The sequence below is a fragment of the Xiphophorus couchianus genome, chromosome 12, assembly GCF_001444195.1.
Source record: "Xiphophorus couchianus chromosome 12, X_couchianus-1.0, whole genome shotgun sequence".
NCBI lineage: Eukaryota > Metazoa > Chordata > Actinopteri > Cyprinodontiformes > Poeciliidae > Xiphophorus > Xiphophorus couchianus.
In genome coordinates this window covers 2,203,757-2,224,378 of record NC_040239.1, presented here as the reverse complement: position 1 = coordinate 2,224,378, position 20,622 = coordinate 2,203,757, and the positions used below count along the sequence as shown (strand labels likewise).

At 37.7% G+C, this 20,622-nt stretch overlaps 1 protein-coding gene across 1 annotated transcript; it reads left to right on the top strand.

Annotated features, from left to right (window-relative positions):
- The first annotated feature begins 1,766 nt into the window (after positions 1 to 1,766).
- Positions 1,767 to 11,582, top strand: ckap2l (cytoskeleton associated protein 2-like). The gene is made up of 9 exons (XM_028034903.1): positions 1,767 to 1,966; positions 3,171 to 3,237; positions 3,320 to 3,362; positions 3,986 to 5,178; positions 5,275 to 5,470; positions 5,694 to 5,852; positions 6,837 to 6,897; positions 8,544 to 8,697; positions 11,028 to 11,582. Exons 1-9 carry the CDS (start codon positions 1,927 to 1,929, stop codon positions 11,323 to 11,325), a joined length of 2,211 nt encoding a protein of 736 aa, XP_027890704.1. The 5' UTR covers positions 1,767 to 1,926; the 3' UTR covers positions 11,326 to 11,582.
- The last annotated feature ends 9,040 nt before the right edge of the window (positions 11,583 to 20,622 follow it).

Genomic DNA, 20,622 nt, shown 5'->3' with positions numbered 1-20,622 from the left:
GACTCCATTTACACAGACCGGGTCAAGAAGAGAGCTGGATCCATAGCTATGGATCCCAGCCACCCGGGCCACAGACTGTTTGTGCCGCTGCCATCAGGCAAGCGGTACAGGAATATACAGACTACAACAAATAGACTGAGAAACAGTTTCTTCCCCACAGCCATCAGAGCCATTATTCCCTGCCGCCCCCCCCCTCCCACACATATCATAACCTCGCAGTCACACATACATATCCCCCACCCCCACACAGACATGTTGTTCTGCACTTTGCACTGTCACATCATCTGTACTTTGCCATAATTGGACCTGCTGCTACTTCTTTGGTGTGGTTGAGTGCCTTTAGTTAATTTTAGTTGTATATATTGTTATTATTATTATTGTGTGTTTGTTTATTTTATTTACTGTATATATTTGACTTTTTGCACGGGAGTTGCAATAGAAATTTCGTTGAATCATGTTCAATGATAATAAATGCTATCTAATCTATCTAATCTAATCTATCTAATCTAAATGAGAAGACCTGAAACATCACTGTGGTTTATCAGCTGTTTGTTGAAATGCCAACGGTTCACCTTCAATGAAGAGTGACATTCTAGATAAGTGAACTAACCATTACTGTTGACAATGGTTTCGACAGGGTAATAGTTTATTAATGTGTTATCAACTACATAAAGATGCCTCAGGGATAAATGCAATAGAGTACGTGATGAAAAATAAAAACAAAAGAGACGACCAGTACTTTCCACTGCCGATTGTAGCGTGGAAAGAAAAAGCTCCTCCTCACAAATTAAGATAACAGGTTTCAAAGGTCAACGTTTGATCAGCTTAGTCAGGACTCTCCAGAAGACGAGCACTAGTTAGTGTCTGTGAAAAGGTAATATGACAAAAAGTGAAAAGATGAATAATTAGCCTTTAATTAGAGAAAGTTGTTACTGCAGGATCACTAGCACTACAGCTGACTTAAACATAGTGGCAGAGATATAATGAAGTCGTGCAACATCTCAATGTACTATTAGAAAGCAATTAATCCACTAATTATACAAATGCACACTTTTTAGATGATCAATTTAATACAAATTTAAAAATAATGTGTTATTTGCTGATTTGCTATAGTCTATCTGTTAGGTTGACTATAGCAACCAAACGGATTGCTATATAGTCCATTAGGTTGCAAAAGTATGCAAATACTTTAGCATTTTCAGTGCAATGCAAAAGTATGAGTACTTTTGCATTGCACTTTATATACAGCAGCATCAGTTCATACACAACCAAAAATGGTTAAATAATCCTCATCCATTTTACATGATCATTACTCTACATTACTTTATATTTGTATATATTGTATATATTTTTATATGTTGAATCACATTTGTTTAATTATTCAGCTGACTTATATCCATAAAATACAATTTAATTGAACTCTGTAGATCTTGCTTTGTATGTGTCTCATTTTAATCAGATTTTTATTTCAGGAACCTTGACAAATATTATCTATCATAGGCTTGAAGCATATAGAGTTTATTCTAACAAAGACGCCCAAATTTTGCACAAAATGTTTTTCATCGTAATTGCCTTTTTTAACATGTTAACTAAATATAAAGTATGTATTTGTTCATTTTTTTTATTCCGGAGCAAAAATGCAGAATCCCAGAAACGTCTGTCCTCTTTTCGTGGTTTGTTTACATCTTTCCCCCAATCAGCACAATAATTGTGCGCAAGCGTATTGTCCTTGGAACCATTTTTTTATTCAAACGTTCAAACTGTCCAATCAGTGAAGAGGAGGAGAACACTCGCGGTAGTTTCAAATGCGGATGCGCGAGCTCAGTTCTTATGGACTCAGTTTAACGTCTGATTATTCAGCACTTCTGAAACTAAACTCTTAAAAGTTTTAGTAAAGTGCAAATAAGGAAGTTAACTTTAGTAAATATGGAAGCGAGTGAGTCGGCAGCGTTGCTTTCCAGAAAAGGTCGGCAGGTTTAACTTGTTCAAACTGCTAATTTATGTATCTGTTTCGGCTTGTTTTGGCTAGTAGATAGCTAGTGAACGTTAGCTGAAATAACTGACACGTTACCTTCTTGTTTTCTGTGTGTTTGTTTGGATTCACTCAAAGTCTAAAACGACGGTTCTTTTTAGATGTGAGTTTGTTCCAGACTAATACTGAAATAAACAAGCTAGGACAATGCTTAACCTAGCAATTCACTGTTAGCTTTTATGTGAGCATTAGAGTAAAGGACTAGTTCGCTGTTTATTTGAACGTCACAAAGTGGATTAAGTCTTCTTTAAAAACAATTGAAGTTGGTCCTGTTTTGAAAACGGCAACATTATGAATGATCAATCTTGACCTGGATTATTTTATGCATAATAAATATTCATAAAATATTTTTATGTTTTTGTGACCCTAATCTGTGGAAACGCATAACAAAGACAACTACACTGTAGGGGCAGTTTTCCACACCAGAACCCACTTATTATTTTTTATGGATATGTGATTTATTGATCATGTTTATCAGTATATGCAATATTATCATGTTTGTACAATATCATCTAATAATGTCATAGAAAAATGTATTTTCTTCTCTTGTAGGTTCAAGCTGCTTTTTATACTTTCAGTGACTTTTTGATGATGTTTTTCTTCACACATTCGGTTCTTATTCTAATTTTCTGACCCATAACTTCATCAACTTTGTCTTTTGTGGACCAAGTTACTTTAATTTCTTTGTATGTATAGATTTCTTCAGCTGTTATCGATATTTGTTATGAATTATATTGAAATTCACATTAGAAATATTTTAACTGATGATGGTTTTAAAACTTATTTTACCCACACCATCTATAACAATTAAAGTCTAAAACTGTCGAATAAATAAGTTAATTAAATCTCTTGGTAGTCTGAAACCTTTTAGGAATGTGCCAAATTTTGAGAAAATGTTTCCAAGCAGGAGCATTCATTCCCTCAAGTTTCCCAGAGATTTGTGGAAGTAATGCTCCATGCAGAAGCCCAGCCCTTTAACACAGTTTATAGTTATTCAGGTAGGAGGAACTGAGACAAACATAAGTGATGAGATCTTAAGCCCAAATTATTCTAAGGCTATCAGTAAACATCCGTTTTCAAAGTAAAGTTTGGAACTGCATTGTTTTAGAATAACCAGACTTCTGACTTTGCGTCACAGAGTTGCGGAAACAGAAGCTGATGGAATACTTGGCAGCAAAAGGAAAGCTGAAACCTCCAAACGTCATGTAAGCGTAAAAGTAGGAATGCCAAACATGTTGCTGTGAGTTGTAATGCCAGAGGACCTTTAATTGCTGTTTTTCTCTTCAGGCAATCCCTCCACGGGGAATCTCACAATCAAACCTCTCTGAAGGTAGGGCGTGTTTGTGCTATTATTAACTCAAAGCTATTAGCAATCAGAAAAACTAACTTTACTTTTACTCAGAAAGGAGTGTCAATAAACTGAAGCATTCTGAAGTTTTGATTTAAAGTAAGACTGCACAATAATATGACACCAACATATAATCATCACTATATCAGTGTGGAATATTCTTATTGCTTGTAATCACAGTCACAAAAACAGGTAAAATTAGTGAATGTTAATTATTGTATTGCCTTTTTTTCTCTATTTAAATATTTCTGTTAATTGTAGTGTCTAGTTAATTAATTACATTTATATTGAAAAAAATAAATTACATTTTCAATTCAAAAACCATTTTTGCTGCTAAATTATTGAATAAATAAGACACATAAGCTCAAGAACAAAGACATTTATTACTTTTAATGTGTTGTGTTTAAAGTGCTGTTTTCAGTGTTTCAGGAATCCCTGATCATTCATGAAACTACTTTACAAATGTGGAATGTGTACGCTCACTGTTTACTATTACTTGTATTTTATGATTGATTAATGTGGCGTCACCAACAAAGCCATTGCAGAAATAAACTTGATGGTGTACGTGCTGAAAAATAAGTAATTGAGTTATTTCTTTTTCACAGGTTGCTATGGGAAAAGAAAACAAAGCTCCACCTGACAAGATCAGGTGGCACAATTCTAAAGATAAAACGTTGGTGCCTCAGCGCAGTCAAGATCCTCCCAGAAGAAGAGCACTGGGTGTCTCTGACAAAGGAAATGTGACAAATGGAAACCAAACTGCCATTTGCTCATCATCCAGCAGCGTGTCAGCACAGACAAACGTTAATCAAAATCCCCTGCTCAGGAAAACATACACCGTATTGTCTTCCAAATCCAGTTTCACTCCAGCTGCAACTCAGCAAAATCAACCCAACACAGGGAGTCGAAACCTGAGCAAGGTGCAGTTAAATGGACATTGTACACATGCAGCAAAGTCAGAACCCAAACCAAGCAAAAGTTCAAGTCGGGCTGCGTTATGCCCACTGGAAATGGCGAGCAGTCGAATAAGTACTGGCCCACTTGTTAAGACCAAAACAGGGCTTGTGCCTGCAGCGATCCAGCCGAGGAATCCAAAATCAAACGCATCACATCCACCTGGCTCAAAGCGTCAGCCGTTCACTTTCTCCACTGTTGCTAAGAATCCAAAGGGCAAAGGGCAGTTAGGCAAAATGTCATCGGTCTCTGCTTCCCAGAGGCCTGCTGTGGTGATTCCTACAAATTCAAGAGCTAGGAGTAAAACCGAAGCTCAGAACAGGTCTAAACCTAAGCCGCTTCCCGTTAAACTAACACCACCAACTGGAAGGAGCCAATTATGGACTGGACTTCACTCAGCTGGGCCTTCCAAATGCAAAACTGTCAAACCAGAGCAGAGCGTGTTAACCAGTAAAACAGCAGGGCAGCCTGCTCACACATCTAAAACTCAAGTAAAGAAAAACACTCAATCTGTAAAAGCTGATGCCCCAACAACCTCAAGGCCATCAATCAAACGCAGCTCAACAGCCGTCAAGACGAATGAGAGCGTTTGGTCTAAAGATGGGAGGGAAACAAAGACGAACAGAGAGACACAAATCATACAGAAAACATCTAGAAATATTTCTTCAGGGCATCTGCCTACAAAATGTGCAGCTGCTACGCGGGGGTACCGAACCGCACCGCAGCCTTCCAGGTCCATCAGCCTGCTGGACCGGACTGCAGCCACCAAGACGCCAAAGGTCATGATTAAAACTGCTCCCCAGACTGAAGTAAAGAAACTGACTGCTGCGCAGGAGGAGAGGATGTAAGCCGAATGTAGCACTCCTTCTATTTGTTAGAAAAAAGGTTAAAATATGGAGTTAAATATCTAGCCAGCAATTGTTTTACATTTGGTTGTCAGGAGGAAACTACAAGAATGGCGAGAATCGAAGGGGATTTCCTACAAACGTCCTCCGATGCCAGTGAAAGCGCCAGCCACGCGCACCGTGTCCGTTCCTCAGCCCTTCTGGGCTTCCATGGAGCTGGAGGACGAAGCCCACTCTCTCATCTGTGCCGTGGACCGGTCCCTGGAGGACTGCATCAAGTTGCTTGCCGAGGTAAACAGAGGGAACTAGTGGGCATCTTTTTGTTCATTTTTTAATTTTAGGTAGATTCTAAGGCTGAAGAGATTTATCGTGAGTCATTTATTGAAATAATTTACTTTAATTTTTAACATGTGTGGAGGCCTGGAATTGGTGTGTTCAAATTAATGTAACAAATGAAAAATGGAAGAAAAACCATATCTACAGTGTAGCTTCAATGTCTGGTCCATGTGGTCAGGGCTGCCCTGCGGACCGGGTGAAGGACGTCCTCTCACGGCTGCCGGCGGTGTCTCAGAAGTTCGCCAAGTACTGGATCTGTCGAGCCCGGCTGATGGAGCAAGAGGGAAACTTGGACGTGCTGCCCATGTTTGAAGAAGCTGTTCGAGTTGTGTTGGAGGTGAGGAGCATATTTCACTCTCACTGGAAGAAAGCAGTAATGTTTGAATAGATAATTGCAACTGCAGCACATTATCATCTGATCGACTATAGATGTTTTCCATCATCAGTGGCATCAATTGATTTTGAGCTTGGATGCTTTACCCACAGTTACATTCAATTACTGCAACGTTCCTCTACCATTATCCACTGTGTTCTGGATAAACCATCCATTTTCTGGTCAATCACTGATATTTACATAAATGCCTGTCTAATTTGGTTTATACCAATTTGCTTCTGTAGTAATTATAGCAAAAAAGTTACAAAATTAGCAACAGTAAGCTGACTATTGTTAAACGCAGCCCTCTTTCAGACGCTTGTGGTGGTAGAAAGGATCAGTGAATAAGATCCGTTTCACGTTCAAGTATTGACTGATCGTCGCTCGCCCATAATTGAAGAAATCGGGGCAGATCAATCTACGCAATCTCAAAAGACCCCCCATCCAAAGCCAAGTCTGTAGGGGAAACGTATCTGTTATGTAAGAGGAGATTGTTAATCTACCACCAGGTGACAAATGTAACTTTGCTCATGTCTGGGGTGTGACGAAACGACAAAACCCACAAGGCAAGACACCATGTTGAATTCACAACAACACAGGATTTTAATATTACTTTAAAAAAAACTTTAGAGATTAAATTTGTCTTGCAAAAAGGCCTTCATTCTGCTTTGTTTTTTAAATTTGTCACAAACAAAATAATCTCTTGTTTTCAGATTTCTTTTTATCTCTTCAGACTTAAGGACTGTGCTTCAACTGTGCATGGTCTGCACTGCAACATTTACAATGTCCTAGTTTCTATCTACAGCATCTAATATGAAACACATTAATATGCTCAAGTTCACAATTGTTACAAAGCAGTTTTCAATGAATGAAGGCTCACCATGGATCTGGAGGGGAAACACTAATTGCTCGTTTGTGTTTTGCCTTTTTGTTTCTCTGTTTCCTCAGCCAGTGGATGAGCTGCGGACTGCGGTTTTTGACATTCTGAAGAAGAAAGACGAAATCCAAGGTAATGAAGTCTCCATGGATACAACAGCTGGGCTGGTTGCATATATAATAAAAATAATGTCTGATGAAAAGACTTCACATCCTGACGGTTCACAGCAGCACACAAGAGAAAATAACCAAGAAAATCTTCTACAACACTCCATGAGTAAACAGGCTAAGGCCACACAAAAAATTAAGCTTTGAAATTATGAGAAAAAGTCATAAAATTATAAGATTAAAGTATGAGGATTAAGTCAAAAATAATGAGATCAAACTTCTAATGTAATGAGAATAAAGTCATGATATTACTATAATAAAATCACATGACGAGAATAAAGTTGTAATATTTCGAAATTAAAGTTGTAATATTGCGACTTTATTCTTGAAATAATGAATTTATTCTGATATTATTAATATTTTAGTCTAATCATATTGTGACTTCTCAATATTATGACTTTATTCTCAAAATATGTCTTCATTCTTGTAGTATTTCAGTTTATTTTAGTAATATTACGATTTTCTCCTTGTGCAAGTTTGTCCTCATGACGTTATTCTATTAATTTTATTTTTTAAATTTTGTCGTAGTGTGGCTCTAACCTTCCGTAGGTAACTGGTGATGAGTCACTATCAAAGTGAAGTAACTGGTCCAGGTAAATTCCAGTAAACGCGGCAGCAGTCCAAATGATTAATGAACCGGTTCGCCATGTACCGGTAGCTCCTACCCGTCAGCAGTGGGCAGACAGCTGTCTGAACACAGCTGGGTGTGCTGACTTTGCCTTGTGGAAATTCTTTTTGGTTGTTTATTGGTGGCTTTAGATGCATTCAGTTCTGCAATGCTTTGTAAGCAAGTTCACATATTTTTGCAGGTTGTCACACAAGTAAGTAGACTTGCGTTCAGCAGTAAGTGATAGCAAAATGGAGGAAAAACATGCTAACATTTGCCTAGCATTTCATCAAACGGCTCAACTATGCACCACAAATCTGGAAAAAAACCACCAGAAAACTGTAAAACAGCTGAAACACTGACTTCCTTTAAATCTAGATTTAAAACCCACCTGTTTAGAGTTGTATTTGAAACGTAATCAATTATGAATTTAACGATTGTTGATTCTATGTTTCATGACTTTGTTTTTGTCCTTTTTATGATGTAACGCACTTTGAAATGCCTTGTTGCTGAAATGTGCAATACAAATAAAATTTGATTGATTGCTTGACTTGAAACATTGAGTAGAAGAAAACATGACTTTATGAGATATTATTATGTACCAAGTAAAGTTAATCTTCTAAAAACAAATATAAAGCATTGCTCTTTTTTCCAGGCAACTTGTTGCCGTCTTGCTGCTAAGCAGCTTCTAACTGGACTGCTGTGAAGCATAACTCTGTCAGAGTAACATTTCAAAGGTGACTTGAAGAAAAACCCTTCAGACAAAATGTCTTGCTGTCACAAAGAGCAGATAGGTACCTGTAGCTACAACCCCAGCACTAATGCAGCCAAAGCAGTACTGTCATTTAACTGCATTTAAAAGTTACTGAGCTGGTTGGGATTTTATAAATTTTAATTTAGCATCAGACCAGGACTCTATCGGTGACAAAAACATCTTGATTGAAGAGTCTCTGATTGTATTTTTTTGAGAGTTGCCTTAAGCTTAATATTTTTTCTTCCTCAAGAAAATGAAAAACGGGACGATGGCTCTGCAACCACGGAAGCGTCTCCAGACTGTGGCAACGACCCACTGATGACACCTAAACCTGTCAGAGTTCTCATCAAAGGAGAGAGAGGAGGCTCATCCATGGTCAAGTACAAGATCACTGCGACTCCTGGGTGTGTTCACTTTTACTTATGACATTTAATTGTACTAATCAGTCGTTCATAATATAGAAATATTTAATACAATAAGCAATTTTTTTCAATTCAAAGTATTTTGGTTATTCATTAAATAAAAAAAATTTTATTCAGATGAAGCTTGGAAATTAATATCTACATAATTGTTTAGGCGTAGACTTATTTTACAACAGCCCTCGTTCGCCTCCTCCTTTTGGAGCGGTCTCTGGTTTGCTTGCTGTTCACATATGATTTCAAATTGGCTCACTTTCTTGATGTGAATCAGAGTTTGATAATGCATCGACACTTTTTATGCAAACAGACTGGAGTTGGATTAAAGACAGGGCTGGTGGGAATGCAGCCTTACATTTGGTTTGACATTCAAGCTGTTGTTCATCCGTCTCTATAGATCCAGATACAGCTGGGTCAAGTAACCAGCAGATTTACTAAATTTACTCAATTTATTTGCAACTAAATTGTGTAAAAAAGTTTAATATTTCTAGATTTTACCACACAGGGTTTCTGTCATGTAGTTTTATATTTGGAAGTGTTCGGCCTATCTCAGAGACAGTTTTGCATTCTGACATGTGGCTTCCAATGCACAACTGTTTCCGCTGCCAGACAACCAGCAGATTGATTAGAAGCTGCTGACGTCTGCTTCAAGCACGCCACGCTTGTTCTGGCAATATGCATTTGAACCGAATACATATTACGTCCAGTTTGAATGCAAAGCTGGTGGTCTGCAAAACCAAGCGTCAGCACTGGCTGGAGCTTCAAACTGAAGTTCAATATGACGTAAGATGTTGGCTCTGCTTTGAAGAGGGACCTCCAAGCAGATGAAGCTGTTTGAAGGCTGTTTTGCTGTAGAGCCAGTTCAGCTACTGGCATTCTTCCACAGATTGATAGTCAGGTCCTGGATCTGCACCCCACACACTCAGTCTGTGGTCTCACAGGGGGCCTGCCATGACAGTCCTTCACTGTGGAGCCTGTATGCATTGGCTTCTGCTAAATGTTGGGTTTTAAATGTACTTTTATTCATGGAAAAAAAATCAGCATGGAAATGCATTTTTTCCCAGACTTTTGATAAATGCAGTAGTCTTTGATTGGTTTATATTAAACTGACTGAATTCAGATTGATTAAACTGTCTAATCTGCACTGAAACGACTAATTTTCAGAAATTCAGCTAAGACACACCGCTGTCACTGTGCTGGAACAGTCTTGACTTAAACAAATCAAACCAAAGTGTGAGGAAGCCATAGAGTTGTGTAGAAAGTTGAGCAAGCAGAGAAAGGAAGGCAGACTGTTTTTGTTGTCCCTCCACTGGCTCCCTGTAGCTCAAAGAATAGACTTTAAAATACTGTTGTTAGTTTATAAATCACTGAACGGCTTAGTACCGCAATACATCAAAGATCTGCTGTTGTTGTATCAACCTACCAGACCTCTCAGGTTCTGGTTCTGGTTCTGCTCTGCATCCCCAGAACCAAACGAGGAGAAGCAGCTTTCAGCATCTATGCACCAAAAATTTGGAACAAACTTCCAGAAAACTGTAAAACAGCTGAAACACTGACTTCCTTTAAATCTCGACTAAAAACCCACCTGTTTAGAATTGTATTTGAAACATAATCAATTACAAATTTAATGATGGAACTTGACTTAATGTCATGGTCTGATTGCTGATTCTATGTTGAAATTGCACAAAAATCCGTGAGGGACGATGGAGTCCCAGAGCGAAATTCCGTGATAGAGGTGTACGGAGCCTAGTGCCGGAAGAAAAACGGCGAGGTACTGAGGGTCACTGCACGTAACACAAACCCTGTAAATTCTAGACACTAACAGGTACCATAGAATTGCACAAAAATCCCTGAGGGACGGCGGCGTCCCTGCTCGAAATTCCGTGAAAGAGGTGAACGGAGCCTTGTGCCAGAAGCCCATTAAAATGCTGTTTACATCGTTTTAAACTGTGTGATTGTGAGCATGAGTGGGAATAAAAATAGCAACAGGTATTTTGTTCCAGATAACACAGTAGGAGTGTAACAGGTAAACCTTCTATGGATGCAAACTCGACTAAAAACCCACCTGTTTAGGATTGTATTTGAAATGTAATCAATTACAAATTTATTGCTGGAACTTGACTTAATGTTGTGTTTTGATTGTTGATTCTATGTTGCTTTGTGCTTCTGTGTTTGATATGATGTAAAGCACTTTGAAATGCCTTGCTGCTGAAATGTGCTATACAGATAAAATTTGATTAATTGATTGTAATAAATATGTATTTAATCAGTAAAATGGTATAAATGATTTCAGTCATTGATTGTTTTTCCTCCCTTAGGGGCCCAGCAAGTCAGCAGAAGGAGACAGTCAGGGTCAAAGGGCAGGAGGTCCGGTTCTTCACCCCGGTTCGACGGTCCGTGCGAATCGAGAGATCGTGTTTCCGATACCCGCCGTCGCTCCAGGACCACGACGTCTGCGTGAATTCGTACAGTGATCTGATCTCAGAGGAGGGCAAAGAAACCAGTGAAGAACAATCGAGCTGCTCTGGTAGCAACACACCCATGTACATTTACAGACAGAACGAGGCACTTGAAGACAAAGTTTCCATCAAACTCGTCCTTAACGACAGTTTTTAAATTCATCACACCTTTATGATTTTTAAAATAACAGACAGACAAAGGTTGTCTGTAGCCGCGCTCTGTTACCTATCAAATGTTTATATTCGCAGATACAAATGATTTTTGTGATGTTTAAACTTTGCATTTCAACCAATAATAATTTTTTAAATCTCTGTACAGAAGGGAAACTTTGATATTAGGTCATGAATTCTTCTTTTGTACTGCAAAAAAAAGATATAAAAGTGTAAAAATAAAATCCTCATTTCTTTTTTTAATCACTGTCTTTTTACCAGAATTTGTTTATTTTACATACAAAAAAAACCTGTGGTTAGAGAGGAATCAAACTCTCAGACAAGGATGAATAATCATTCAATTACAATAATAATCATGACAAAACACATCTTTAGTATCAACAATTATTATGTCCAATAAAATACTCAATAATGTCACTGATCTCCGGTCCAGAGCCTCAGGCTAAGCAAGGTTGGTGTCATGATCTCTCTCACTCTTTGGTTACCTAGCAACAGGTTGAGTAATTTGAGCAGGAGCAGTTTCATGTTTTGCCATCATGACTAATAACTGCTTAAAAATTAACAGAAGGGCGTGGAGTGAAATGAGAAAATTAGTACAACTGCTGAGAGGAAGCTGTTGATAGAGCAGGAAAGGTTACATCAAACTTTGGTGATATTTCAGATATTTAAAACAAGAAAACTAATCAATAATTATTTATTGACTGATTTTTATTTTATTTTATTTTGATTTCTGAGTAAAACATATTGCCACTTGTTAGATATTTGTTCACTAGAGTAGTTTCAGCCGGTTCTGGCCCAGTCCGAACCATCCAGGCTCCTCTCCATCTGGGGTGGTTCCAGCCGCGCCAACCCCGGTATTGTGCGGAAGCGATCTTTGATTGACGGTGGACCGCATTCGTGGATTGATTTACGCCTCTGCAGACTCCAAACAGCAGCATGGACCGGCGGACATGTTGTCTGCGGTCAGAGCTGCTCAGTGTGGAGCAGCAGAACCACGAGCGACGCCAGAAGTGCGTCAACCTTCGCAGCAGATTGAGCATTATTTCGCAGCTGTGAAAGCAGAATGGCTCCGAAGAACGGAACCAATGAAGAAGAGAGAAACGTTGCCGCTCTGGTCAACCTTCTGGTTAGTTAAAGTTTTGCAGAATTACATTGCTTTTAGTTTGACGTTCTTTGTTTGGGGTTTTCTTTTAAATAAAGTTCATGGTTAGATATTTGTGTACATTTTTACTGTATTGACTAAATGCAAATGTTTGTACGTGTTTAAAGAAATAAAAATAAAATGCTACAATGTAGATGAATACGAATAAAGTAAACGGCTAATTGAATTCTTTTCATTATGACTTTCTATAGGATAAATGAAATATCTGGGTTTATTTGAGTCAGCCATGATGACACCAATATAGAGGATCATTTTTGGCTCTACATTAACTATTTGACATTATTAGGTGTAATAATGTTGTATGTATTGTGTTGCAATACATATAACAAGATGAGACACGGTGTTGAGTTCATGGGACGAGATTAATCTGAAAGTGAACTACACAGCAGGGCATTCTGGGTAAATATAACTGAAACAAACACATATTGCTAGTGGCAGAAATCTTTTAGACAAAAGAGAAATCCTACAACCACTAGAATCTGACGCCACTCCATTTTTATTTATGTTTCAGTGTCTTCTTTAGAGATTTTTGTGTAGTTTCCTTCAGTAAAAGTTGTTCTTTTTTGCCAATATTCTTTAATGGGGCAACAGAACCGATGGTTTCGGTGTCTGTTGGATTGTCACTTGGATCCAGCGTCTGTGATGATGATGAGTGTGAAGTGAAACCAGACCATTACAAAATCATTTGAACACACCTGAGTTAAGGTATGCACCGTATGCAGTAGTGATTCATCAACCTGTTTTGACTATTGCCGATTTATAACCTGATGTCATGAGCACATTTGCATGTAATGTAGGTTTACTTCTGGATTGCTGCATCGGAAAAGAAAGTCCCACGGTCTAAATCTGATTTATTTGGCATTTCTCAGGTTTATTAAAAAAACAAAAATAACTGAGGAAAAAAACGTATTTGTTGAATCTAACGTCAGGCTACAGCTCAGGACCTCTCTACCTCTTTAAACCTGATGAACCAGTTACCCTGCTCCCAATCAACGTTTCTGCTCAAACGGTGGTAGAGCAGGAGTTTATTCCAAAACGAGATCATTGTTTACAATCTCAAAGAGCAATAATCCCATATTAAGTATGCGTCACCTTTTTTGGTTTATAATAATCTTTGTTGTGATAAGAATTTTCAAAATGTTTCATTTTATGAGAAAAAAACTACAAAACAGTTTACAATAGAGGGGATTTTTAGGGCTATTTTTTGTTACATCTCTTCAGATGTGGCCGAGGGGTTAAAATGTTGGTGGATGACAACTTCTTTCATAATTTTAGAAAATATCTGCGCACTTCAAATTTTGAAACACGTTTTTTTTTTTTTTTTCCCAATGTATGCTGTGCTGTGGGCGTTTTTCTGTATGTACAGCTCTGGAAAAAATGAAGAGACCACTGCTCCAACTAAGAGAAACTAAGAGGTCTCTTAATTTTTTTCAGAGCCGTCTGAATAAATAAATTAACATCCTGTTGTAACATCCGTCCCGACAGCGTGCCGTAGGTTTAGAAGTTGTTGGTCCGTCCCTGTGCTGGAACCGAACCAAGAGCCAAAAACGTAAGTAGCTCCACTGTGACACACAACCTTCACTGCTTCATTGCAACAGCACAGATCACCTTCTCCAAAAGGCAGCGACTTCTCTGCTTCACATAATGTCTCAAGGGACGGTGAGTATGACAGGATTTCATATTTTGACACATTCGTACTTTTGATGCATTGTTTTTACTTATGACAGTCTCTCATGTGGTGGCATGAAGTAATTTTGCAGGAGATAAGGATCAGAAAACTAGTTTTCCGCAGCTTGTGCATGCAAAACGTTTTATAGTATCTGCTACTGCCAGATTCCCAACAAGTTATTTTTATTTGCCTTCTCAATGCTAAACTGCTAGGGATTGTTTTGAGAAATAAACACAGATACTTACTCTATAATTGCAAACAAAACCTAAACTATTAACAACTAATATTAGGTCATAATGTTACACACTAATGAGACTCCAAATTATTTAGTCAAAAGAAAAGAAAAAAAAGAGACTAAAATAACGAGGACAAATCTAAAATTTAAAGAGAAAAGTTTTCCAATTACTTGAGGTAGCTGATATTTAAAGAATAATTCATTTTTTTCTCATTTAATGTATACAGTGCTTTAACTACTGACATATTATCTTAACAAATAAGCTCCCATGAGAAAACCTGAAGAACCACAGTTAATACATAAATATATATAATATTTTTATAATGTCAAACAGACATTTACATACTGTACACTGGCTAAAATATTAAAGATCTAGTGATTCTAACTAAATTGAAAGATGTTTGGTCTGATTAAACTTCAGGCAGTAAGATGATAAAATTATACGTCTTTATCTGGTGTATGTAAACTTCTGGTTTCAACTCTAAGACAGTCTGACTCCCTGTAAGATAAATAGAAATGATCTAACTAAATACATTTGCATTTTACAGTGTACTTTTTTTTTTTTTTTTTTTACTTCTACCATGTATTGTTTAATAATGTTTTGCCATTTGTGAAGACGACTCACAAGTAGGTTTTATAATGCAAATTCGATGTTAGTAATTCTGGTACAGACTGACCTACCTGTGCTTAGTGAACATCACTAATTGTATTTATTTCTCACATTTTAGCCCGTCTGTGAAAATATACACAGGTCTACGAAGGTTCATCTTAAGGTGGAAGGAAAGTATGTTAAAGCCCGAATTTCAAAAAAGCCAAACCAGCCAGAGCAAGTTGAGCTGATTTTGGTTGAAGAGCAAGGAACTCCAGGTAGGAAAATCCCTCAAAATAATGACTTATGTTTTAGTGAAGCTGAACAGTTAAAGCTGCATGTTTGAGCGATAGATACACCTAGAACATCTTTAGTAAAATATTTCATTAATGTAATTAATTCATGAAATTATTAGCTGTGACATCAAATGCAAAAGAATTATCAAACAGGACGTTACTCCTGCAAAATCAGGGAAAACTGTTCAAAATTAGTCTAAGTGTTGAGAAATGCACTGGATGGAAGAATCAGCACTGATTTCTGACTTTTTTTATTTGTTTTTAGACGGCGTGCAATGTTTCACAATTTTACAAGAGTCTAAAAAATATGTGGCTTTCCGCTTCACACATGACTCAAAATATTATTGGCCAGAGATAGAAGGAGGAACCCTGAAGGTAAGCATCCACTAATGTAAAATCACAATAAAATCACAATAATTCCAACATAATATGTTGAATTTTCAGTCTATTAATATTAAAAATTTAAATATTATGGCTTCCTTTAGCAGAGCCAGTGTGACCCAAATAGGAACCGTTTTTTGAAAACCATTTCCAACAACAGAACTGAAGATTATTAATCAGTGGTTTATGTAAAATTACCAGACCACATAACAAATAAATCTTATTTAAAGTCCCTTCAGACAACATTAATATTGAACTGAACCTTTAATTTTTGTTGTTTTTTTTATTACGTCTTACTAATAAATTAAAACGGTACCAAAAGCACATTTGGCTAAGCTGTTTACTCACTTGTACATAAATTGCTTCATGTAAGAATTGCTCTTCCCTCTGATGACTTGAATTTCCAGCACCAATGAGCTGCAGTAGCTTCCTGAAATAATTAACCACGAGCTCACTGTAACATCTGACAAATAATCTGACGTCCCGTTAAGTTTTGGTTTATTTAGACTGATTTGACTCATCTGATCCAATCCCTGGTGAACATCAGGTCACCTGATTCACAGCATGAAGCCGTTAGAACAGAAAACTAAACATCTTCAGGGACAAATCTAGAGAATAGATTTAAAAATGTTTGAAACTCCGTTTTTTAAATGCGTTTTTCTGTTTTCACAGTTGGTATCCGATCATGCAGCGTGTCCATCTGTGCTTAGCTGGTTGGAGATGGAAAACATCCAAGATGGTGAAAGCCATTACTTGAGCACAACTGCAGGACAAATTGGAGTTCAGTCTGTCCCTGATAAAAAGCCCAAGCTCTGTATAGGAGGTTCCCGCCCGGCGATATTCACACAGGTATGAAAATATCTAACATGAGAATTGTTGTTGTAGTTCAGGAATATTTAGTTTTTCCTCCCCATTAATAAACAGTTTAGTGTTTTATGTGGAGAACATGTGAGCAGTCAGTTTGCAGTTTCTTGGATCTTAGCTTTTGTTGTGTGTTTTGCTCTGCAGACACTGTGCAGCTAAGCTTCCCACCATCTTCCTGAAGAGTTCCCTGCTTCATGTAGATTCCTTCCTCTGAAACCAACCGGACCTCAGCCACAGTGTGGGATGATGTTCTTTGAGTCTTTGTTCTGTCAGGTTCGGTTCTGTAATATGAAAAAAGTTTGGTCTAGGGGCACCTTTGTATACTTGTGTTGCAGATGAGTGGTTTCATTTATTTGAAGTGTAAACTGCTTTACAGGGAGCTATAGTTTCTGAAATGTAAATAAATATGGAATAAGGTTCACAAATTTCTAACATTTACAGATGTATGAAAAATATGTTTCTTATGTCTTAGGTGCAGAAAATCAAAGCTTTTGTAATGAAAGGGACTGCTGCAATATGTAAATGTAAAAATGATACAATAAAACACGAATTTATATGCAGAATAATAATTTCTGTCTGTACATGCCTGACTAAAGATGTAAATGTAAACATATTCTATAATAAAACAATGATATATGCAAAATAATGCCTGCCAATTTTAATGTTTTTTTTTAATTTAAAGAGTTGGAACATTTTGAAGGTTATTTAAAATATCTTTTAATTATAGTTTGCAGTTAATGCCAAATCACATATCAAAGTTTTGATACTCTACGTATCAAAACTTTGATTTCAGCCATCTTAAGATTTTTATTTTACTTTTTTGTGTCGTTAGCAAAGGTACCCATCTTACAGTACCAACATAAAAAGTTGGGGTCATGAATGTATATCATACATATGATGCATTCATGACCCCAAGATCCTTTCTAAGGGCTCTTTATAATTAAGAGTATAAATAAATTCACATTTCTAGCCTTTTTTTGAACCAGAAAGAAGGACGTAGCAGGCGGTCTGCAGAATGAATGAAGAAAATCACATTTAGACAAACCAAAGTTCTTCTCTAGAAATGTTTTTGGGACAGTTCAGAGAGGGATTCAGTTATTTACCATCATAAAAAGATGTTTAGAGAAGTCAAAGGATGCACAGGAGAGCATTCAGTTACATCATCTGAAAATTCAGCTTCCGCCTGGAAATAAACTCTGACGGCCACTAGAGGGGGCTGTTCAAGACAGCATAAATCATTGATACGTGATGGAAACCTGTGATTAAAAACAAAATAACTGAAGTACATGTCTGTAATCAGTTAAAATAATAACAGTTTCCATATACTTGACCTGGGATGGTGTGGTTTATTTTGTCTTGGTTGGTTTGTTTTCAGCATTTGAAATCTAAATTCCACATAAACTATGTGATGAAAGGCCACCATTAATCACTGTGTTTCCTTTCTGCACGCTTATGCAAACATGTCACCGGGTTTATGTTCACTTTCTGGGCGGTATGACGTGTTTCCCTTTAGTTACACATTTCTGTCTGACTGATCATTGATATGTAGTAATAAAATTCGGCCTAGCAAAACGAACCGGTGCATGAGTGTCTGCTGCAGAAAGACCTTGGAGTGGGGCGCAGGCGTGTCTCCATGAAATCCCCCCCCGGGAAACAACAAACTTAAATCTCCACGGCGCAAAGTTGACGCAGCATTTTCAACTAAAGCTCCGATTCTGCGTTCTCTGAAGGTGAGAGACCTTTTTCACTTGTGTGTGCATGCACATAGGTTTTACTTCTTGATGCATTTATTACAAGATTAAGGTTCGCTATTAACAATATTAGGCGATTATAAACTAGACATACACTCAGATAAACATCGCCTTTGTGCTTCTTAAGATTTGAGAAATCTCAGGATACACATGTAGTTAGCTTAATACGGAATATATATATATCTATATATAGATATATATATATATATTCCGTATATTATATATATATATATATATTCTTGTGCTAAATATTGTGACAGATGCTGCATTTGTAAACTTGCTTCTCTTACATGTTGTCTCCAAAAGGTGTTCACACTTAAAACAGCAACAAAAAAACATCATTGTAATGTGTTTTCAGACATTTGTTACAATCATAGTCTTCCCCACCATCAGATTATTTCTGTTGCTTTAAAATATGGTTTTGCATCAGAATTCTGAAAGCTACAGCAATTAAATTAACTGAAGAATTTAAATTAAGTTAAATAATTGTGAATAGAATTAAGAATTTATTTTGAATGTTTTAAAAAATGTAATTCCTGGGACATATTTGATGGTGATATTTTGAAATGACATTTGTTTCCCTCATGCTAGAAAAGACAGAAGATGGAGAGGGCCATTCTGAAGACTGGAGGGGGGAAATACGTTCAGGTCCGTCAGAACAAGCGGAAGGAAGTAAAGCTGTGTGCTGTTGACAATCAGGACCATGGTGAGAATTACACTCACAGCACACACACACGGAGCACTCTGTGAACGCATTGCTTACAAATTAAATAAGTATTTCAATAAAAAATATTTAATCAGCAGCAGCAATAAGCTAATTTGAAGCAGAGTTCATGCCAAGGGTCTGAAAGGCGCGCCACACAAACAGGAGGTTTCTCTCAGTGACCTCTGCCTGTAGATTTTAGATGTCTGTAAAACACCTGATTTAAGTGACCTCCTCTGCATGCCATCAAGTTCTGCAGAAGCCTGTTTCAGCAACCATTTATTCAAGTCAGGTGTGTAGCAGAAGGGAAACACCTGAAGCAGGCAGGCAGTGGTCCCTGAAGGCAGTAACTGAGAAACTGATCCATGTTGATATGGGAAATCACCAAACAAGGAAAGACCACAGAGCCTTGAAGTTACAGCAACTAGTAAAAGATTGAAAACAGCCCAGTTGGAAGAGCTGATGGTCATTTCTTTTGCTTATGTTTTCAGATGCTTCTGTGTTTATTCAGATGCGTAAAAAGGACGATGCAATGCAAATGGCTTTTCAGTTTAAATATGGAGATGAATATTATTCCCCGAAGGTGGAAGGAACAGACATAAAGGTAAACACACACTCTTAAAAAAATTACATTTTTACACAACATCAGCTGACACAGGTTTGCTCCAGTTGATCAATGACTACTTCTTTGAGTCAATCAGATTCACAGCAGCTCCTAAAAGTGTACACACCCCTGTTGAAATATCAATCCTCTGTGAATCACTTTCTGCAGCAGCTAATTCATTTCTTGTGGTAGCTGATGGTGGAGGGAACTCCTCCACTTCCGCTGTTGCTTCCACGATCTTTGATGGCAGTTCAGAATCAGATACCAGGATTGGACTCTTTGTTTTGCTCTGAACTCAAACCTGCTCTCTGGTATTTGTTGAGAGATGCAGTGTTGTGCAGCAGACTGTTAGTTTTCTTACATTGTTTAAGTACCGAAGCTGTAAGTTTCTCCCACATTTCACCTGAAGCTGAACAGTCAACTGCAGGTCATCTGGTTGCAGAACGTTCGCTGATGTTTAGCGAACGTTCCCTGTTGCCTTGCAGGGATAATCTCTGATCCCTCAACTAATTACTTTTAATAGCTGCCACAGGATTTATTTGTTTTGATCACCTGTCCTGTTTATAGCTACAAATCTGCAACATTACAGGCATACAGTATGTCATGCATTGTGTGTTCGCAGTTGGAGAAAGTTCCTGTTCCACCAGAGCCACTGACATTGGAGTGCCACTGGTTTGAAAGAGTCAACGTTCAGTCAGGAGAAGTCTACAGTCTAAAGTCGGTGGTTGAAACGCCGCAGTATGTCACCATTCAAACAGACGGAAGCCCTTTGAGCCTCACCACTGAACCTCGGCAGAGTTTGTTCATCAAAGATGAGAGGGTGAGTTTTCACTCTGTCAAAATCTGTCGTTTGGCAAAGAACTTGCAGGGTAAGTTATCCTGCTTGCCCTGCGAGGATAAGCTGTTATGGTTTGGGCTTAGATCAATTTGTAATAAAACTAGCAATTTCTCAGTCGGGGCAGCACTTCATTATCAAGAAAATAGCCAAATATGTTTGGGTTTTGGTTTATAAAAACCTGCCTGATAAGG

What these genes read in the sequence shown, in the direction of transcription:
- ckap2l (XM_028034903.1), top strand. Translation starts at nt 1,927, where the DNA reads ATGGAAGCGAGTGAGTCGGCAGCGTTGCTTTCCAGAAAAG. An exon ending in CTGAAACCTCCAAACGTCAT is followed by an intron (nt 3,238 to 3,319) that starts GTAAGCGTAAAA and finishes TTTTCTCTTCAG; the next exon opens with GCAATCCCTCCACGGGGAAT. An exon ending in GAAGAAAGACGAAATCCAAG is followed by an intron (nt 6,898 to 8,543) that starts GTAATGAAGTCT and finishes TTCTTCCTCAAG; the next exon opens with AAAATGAAAAACGGGACGAT.